Source organism: Phascolarctos cinereus, unplaced genomic scaffold (genome assembly GCF_003287225.1).
Source record: "Phascolarctos cinereus isolate Bilbo 61053 unplaced genomic scaffold, phaCin_HiC Scaffold_1;HRSCAF=81, whole genome shotgun sequence".
In the NCBI taxonomy this organism is placed as follows: Eukaryota; Metazoa; Chordata; class Mammalia; order Diprotodontia; family Phascolarctidae; genus Phascolarctos; species Phascolarctos cinereus.
Window position 1 is genome coordinate 53,267,227 of NW_027555514.1, and position 6,000 is coordinate 53,273,226.

General features: G+C 45.6%; 1 protein-coding gene across 1 annotated transcript in view; it reads right to left on the bottom strand.

The window, feature by feature from the left end:
- ITGA8 (integrin subunit alpha 8) overlaps nucleotides 1-3,157 on the bottom strand; it is a 202,716-nt gene extending 199,559 nt beyond the window's left edge. The window contains exons 1-2 of the mRNA XM_020987504.2: nucleotides 2,701-3,157; nucleotides 1,836-1,969 (exon numbers count right to left, since the gene is read on the bottom strand). Coding sequence (XP_020843163.1) covers nucleotides 1,836-1,969; nucleotides 2,701-2,909 — 343 coding nt within the window. The 5' untranslated portion in view covers nucleotides 2,910-3,157. The remainder of the gene's footprint in view (nucleotides 1-1,835; nucleotides 1,970-2,700) is intronic.
- Nucleotides 3,158-6,000: the final 2,843 nt, after the last annotated feature.

A 6,000-nucleotide genomic window follows, 5' to 3' on the forward strand; every position in this document is an offset into this window, starting at 1 on the left:
AACCATTTCAGAGGAAACTGGGAAGACCTCTGTGAACTAATGCAGAGGAAAGTCAGTAGAACTAGGAGGATATTTTTTTTAATGACATTATAAAGAAAAACAACTTTGAAAGACTTGAGAATTCTGATCAGGGAGCTGATACCCAAAAGAACAAAGATGAAATAAGCTGTTCGTTTTCTGCTAGAAATGTGATTAACTCAAAATAGAGAGAGTTATAGATTGCCTATTTTGGGGAATTTGCTTTACTAGACTATACATGTTTATGATGAAGGTTTTATTTTTTGGGGGGTTGTTTTTTCAATTGGGAAAGGGCAGAAGTCAAGGACAAATTATAAATGCATTTAAAAAGAAACATATTCACAATTTTAACAAATTAAATGAATTGACATTAAAAAACCATATTGACAAGAATTTAAAGTTATACCACCTACATTTCCCAATCTACATAGCCAAACCCTACCCCCCCACCTTCCTAATGGGGGGGGAATTTTAACTTTAAAAATGATACTTTATACATTTACTTTCTCTTTTGGCCCTAATTCAAGGTATTTCTAACAGGAGTGATTTCATCTTTTGAGATACTATCTCCTGGAAAAAAATAGAAATAACTAATTTCCTTAAAGTCCTAACTACACATTATTTATAAGCACAAAATATCAATTACCCATGTTATTTCACCTGGGTGACGTGTAAATTGCAAATGCACATAGGATTGTGGAGTTAGAGCTGCAAGGGGTGTCAAATGGCATTTCATCCAGCTCCTTGATTTTACATTAAGGGAAACAGAAGGCTAGAAAGTGGGAATAACTTGCCCAAGGTCAAACAAGTAAGAAGTGAAACAGACAGAATTCAAATCCAGGGACTCTGACTTTAAAGGCAGCAAGCAGTCTCCACTATTGCACAGTTTTCCCATGTATTTAACAATGAAGAGTTAGCGGTTATAGAACCAAATTCACAGGCTGATTTCAGGGATTAGGTGAGTGATTTGAAAGGTATTTCAAATGATACTCTTCTCAACTCAGGGCTTCCATCATAGTTGATAGATTTCCGTTTGCTTGAGAAAAAAGATAGGTGCGTGCTGTGTAATGATGCAAAGTTTCTGTATTCATAAAGATTTGCCAGAATAAATTAAAACATTCAGTGTTAATGTTTTCAAAAGCACTGGGTTTAAATTATTTTCTCAGGACATAAAGAGGAAAACACCACAGAAAACAGAACCAGCCTGAGTTGTTTAAAATGTATTTTCCTTTTAATTAAATAAGAAACAGCTGTCTGGGGATTTTGGAAACGAATGTAATCCATCCACACTCTGACTGTACTAGTTTGCATCCAATGTCCAATATTTTGAAAGAAAATTCCTGCTTTCTGTAAGGAATTAAATGGCAACATGAAGTAAAGACTCAGTTTGTAGCAACTAAGATTTGCCCTGGGAGTTGGGACACTCGAGGCTTGCAGAATCCGTCTGCTCCCAGATTTGCGGTTAGGAATAAACCAAGTTCTCTGCCAAGGCTGTTGTATAACATTTGTGCTTTTTCTGGAGTATGCCCTCGCTGGTCCCAGGATACTAAGGAAAACTGCAACTACTTGGATAAGTTCAAATCCTCAAGGTCATGATATTATTAGTTCTCTAGAGCCCATTAAACACCCCTCGTGCCGCACACTCAGATAGGCATGCCTGGAAAAGCTGGTTTCTCTTGGGACCTGCACATCCTAATACATCAAACAAGTTGACCAGAGTGTAAGTAGAGTCCGATTTTGATTTCGGGGGGTGGCTGTAGCAAATGGTGATCTGAAATGAGTGTTTAGTTAATTAATGTTAAAAAAAAATCACTTACTAGTAGTGTCAAACGGAATCTGCTTGCATTGAACATCTCCAGTGGCCGGCCAGGGGCAGTAATAGACAGCGCCACCCTCCACTATATCCGGCTGACTAGTGTTGGCTTTGGGAGCTCCCACCAAGATACTCACTCTGCAAAACATTTGGGCCAAAGTTAACATCTTGGGCACAAGAATGTCGAGAAATGACTTGCCTACACTCCTAAGATCCTAGAGATAGACAAGTTCTTATTGTGGGGGTAAATCTTGTTAAGCGACCAATTCTTTGCCCGAAATCTCTCTGCATCAGAAACACTGGGGTTTTTTTTTTGGGGGGGAGTATAGGGTGTCCCTCCAGATGGAGCTGTTTGTATATAAATACACAACGGTGAGATGAAAGAAGGAGAAAAGTCAAAGGACAAGCGCAGCTGCTTATCCACAGAGTCGCCCCATGCTCTCGGTCCCCCAAACATTCCCTAAATCTAGTTCCCAGCAATGTGTAAACAGGCAGCAGAAGCAGCTTTTCATGGGACAGGTTTCTGTTTAGTTTTTGCTAGTCTGTCTTTGTTTCGTCCAGGGCGTTGTCATATCATTACTGCGACGGACAAGTCAGGGTCCGCGGACCTCTCCCAGTGCTAGCTGTACCAGCGCTGCCTCTCTCCTTTCGGGTGTACCTACAGTTCGGCAAAAGAAGAGATGAGAGAGTTTGGGTATCGGAGCACGGCAAGGGAAGGATAGGGGCAGTGACGGCCCTGATCAATCGCCTTCCTTCAGACTAGGGGTTCCTAGAGGTGGACATCTTCAAGGTGAGAGGTAAGCGGAGGGCCATCTCCGGTGGACGGGGTCTGGAAGACCTGTCCCGGGAGAGAGACTGGGACTACTTACGTTCGCGGGTCAGGTATGTGGAAGTCCACTGCATAGCCGAAGTAGCTGCCCTCGGGCCCGCTGTACACGGTGAGCTTGTTCACGTCCAGGTTGAACGCCTGGGAGGCGGGTGAGCAGAGCATCCCCAGGGCTGCCCAGAAGCCCCAGAGGGGAGCCGGCAGCTGCTCCCGGCTCCCCGCGGCCGGGCAGCGGGGGTGGCCCCGAGCCATCTCGCGTCCGCGTCCTGCCCTCCAGCAAACTTTGCCCGAGCCCCGAGAGGGTGCAGGAGGAGGAGAAGGAGGAGGAGGAGACGAGGTGCCGCGGGGAAGGCGCAAGCAGCCCCGTGCGCCTCTGCTGAAGCCCGGCTGGCGGAGGAGGGCAGCCGGGCGAGGAGAGCTGGGCAGGCAGGGGCTGACCAGCGGTGACAGGCGCGCGGCTGTTCTGCGCCTGCATCCCGTCCAGGGCTCCTCTCCCCTCCCTCTCTCTCCTCCCCCCTTCTCCTTCCTTCCCTTCCCCCCGGCTGCCTCTTAGCGGCGGTGGCTGGTGGAAGGTATCGGGAGGGAAGAGTGGGTTCTGGCATCGGAGACTGGAGAGCACGCCGTGCTCTTTGTCACCCCCTGGCGGCCGCACTCCGCGGCACGAAGCTCGCGGGCGTGGGCGTGGGCGTGGCGCGTGGGGGCCCGGAGATGAGCCGGCCCAGGAGCGAGATGGCTTTTCTTCAACGCTGAGGCTTCTGGACACGCTGCTCCCTGGCCTGCGGCTGCTGCCCTCTCAGCGCGGGAGCCCGCCCGTGCCCCATGCCACCTGGCGGGCACTAGTCCGCAGCCTTTGGTTACCCACGTGTTCCTCCCATGGAAGGCTTTCTGTCCAAGGGGAGTTTGGAGCTACTGGGCATCTCCTTGGCTGGAGGCCTCTGCCTAATGCTGGGCTGTGTTCACGGCTCAGACTTTCCACCAAAAATATCTTGCGGCAGCAATTTTGCTTGTTTCCCCGAAGTGCAAGGGATTTGGAAAGCCTGGTCCTACCCTGTGAAAGGATCCATTTTTCCTTTTCTGCAGCCTATTAATCCAGCGGGGTGGGGGGTGGGGTACTTTTGATTGCCCCCCTGGATCGTGGATTAACGTTTACATCAGGGAGTTAGGAGACCGACAAATTGCCACAGTGGAAGGACCAGCAACTGAGAGGCAGGTTTCAAATCCCAACTCTGATGTTTAATAGCTGTGTCCCTAGGCCTCAGTTTCTTAATTTGTCAAGTAACGGACTGCTAAGAGTAGATGGTCTCTGAAGTCCATTCCTGCTCTGGGATTTAGGTTCTGGGTAAGGCCCTTTGTGACGTTGGTCAAGTAACTTCATATCCTGCCTCAATTTCCTCTTCTGTAAAATGAATAGTTTAGACTAGGGCTTTAAGATCCCTGTAATCTGTGATCCCATTATGCATGTTGTGTGTTTGAGTGAGGGGAGACAGGGGAAAAGTATGTGATGCCTACCTTCAAGAAAAAAAGGATAGACTATTCATAATTAGTACCCAATTAAGAGAGAGAGTGGGGTTACTGACAGAGAGGTCCGATAAAAGTTCAGAGAAAGGAGAGATTGCTGAGAGCTGGAGTAGTCTGAGAAGTCTTCATGGAGAAAGTTGGAAATTTGCTGGGCTTTAGGCCTCTGGGAATTGGATAGGTAGATTGGGTATAGGAAGAGTTGATCAAGATTGTAAAAAAGGACAGAGCCTATGTTGAGTCTAATTGTTTAGCGAAATGCCAGAAAATGGATATGGATGTGGCTGGAGACGATTGGTGGAGGAAGAGTGGGAATTAATTTGACAAATTTGGGTGGGTGGGTCAGGGAATAGAGATCTTCCTAACTCCTAAGCTAGCTCTGCACTGCTTCCCTCTCTTCATCAGCAACAGGTCACATTTATACAGTACTTTAAGGTTTGCAAACTGTTTTCCTAACCCTAACCTTGTCGGGTTGGTAGCATAAATATTCTTGTCCTCATTTTACAGATGAGAAAAGTGAGTCTCATAGTCCTGCCCATGGGTACAAAGCATGGCAGAAGGTAAGTGGCATCTACATCTTCTACTTCCAAGATCAGTGTGCCTTCTACTACATCATGCCCTCTCAAAATGCTGAGACCAGATTGTGCAGGACTGTAAAAGTCTGGCAAAGGATTATTATTTTCCTATCAGCAAAGATTTCCTGAGGGAACAGGGAGCTCTAGAAGGTTCTTGAGCAGCTGTAAACATGAGAAAAGTGGGGTGTTAAGGAAACTGGGTTGGCTATGGTACATGGAATGGATTGAAGGCTCCTGGGTTCTGCCAGAGAGGTTGCCATATTGTAGGCGTGAGATAATGGACTGAATTAGATTAATGATCCTGGGAATGGAGAAAAAGGGATGAACCCAAGAGATATTTCAAAAGGAGAAAAAATGTGTCTTGACTAGAGGTTAAATCTAAGGACCAAAGGGCAGGGAGTCAGAGATAATTCTCTGACTTCTAATCTGGAGAATTAAAGATCACTAATGACAATGGAATGATTGGTAAAAGAGACAAGTGTGAGAGACTGGATAATGATGAGTTCAATTTTGAATATGTTGAACTTGGCATGATAGATATATCAGGTGGACATCTGGTAGGCAGTTTGAAATAAAAAAAAAATAACCCAAAACAACAAAAACCAAACCCAACCTCACTGTAGGTGAGAGGTCAGATCACAGAATTGAAGATTTAGAGCTCAGGTCATCTAATCCAATGCCCTCATCTCATAGATGAGGAAACCCAGACCCGGGGAGTTGAAGTGATTTGCTCAAAGTCACACAGGGAGGTAGGATTTGAACCCACATTGTCAGACTCCTGAATGACTGTATCACTTTGGCTTTAGATTGGCTGGTCATTTGCATGCTGATGCTAAATGAATTAACTCTCCCAAAGGAAGTTTAAATTCTTACTCCCAGTTATCTCTCAGAAGAGCTGATCGTTTTGATCTAAGTTAAATTTTTGGCCCTTTGCCTTCCTCCTCTTTAGAAGTTCATCTGTAGAGGTGCTAAAATAGAAATAAAATGGTCAGAAGGATCATGGAAAAGTCATAGATGACTGTGATGATCTGCAAACTGTTCAGTCCTTCACTAGGTAATAAAAAGCAGATCATATAAGCCTTTACCAAGTCTAGGGTTTCAAAAAAATGCAGTGGCTGTTACCAGAGGTCAGACTGCCATAGGTACTAGTTTTGAGTTTCCCAGAGCAACCTTCAATCAAATAATCCTAATGGAACACACATTGAAAAACCTGAACAAATAAGCGTATGTAAGACTTCAAGATTTACAAGGAA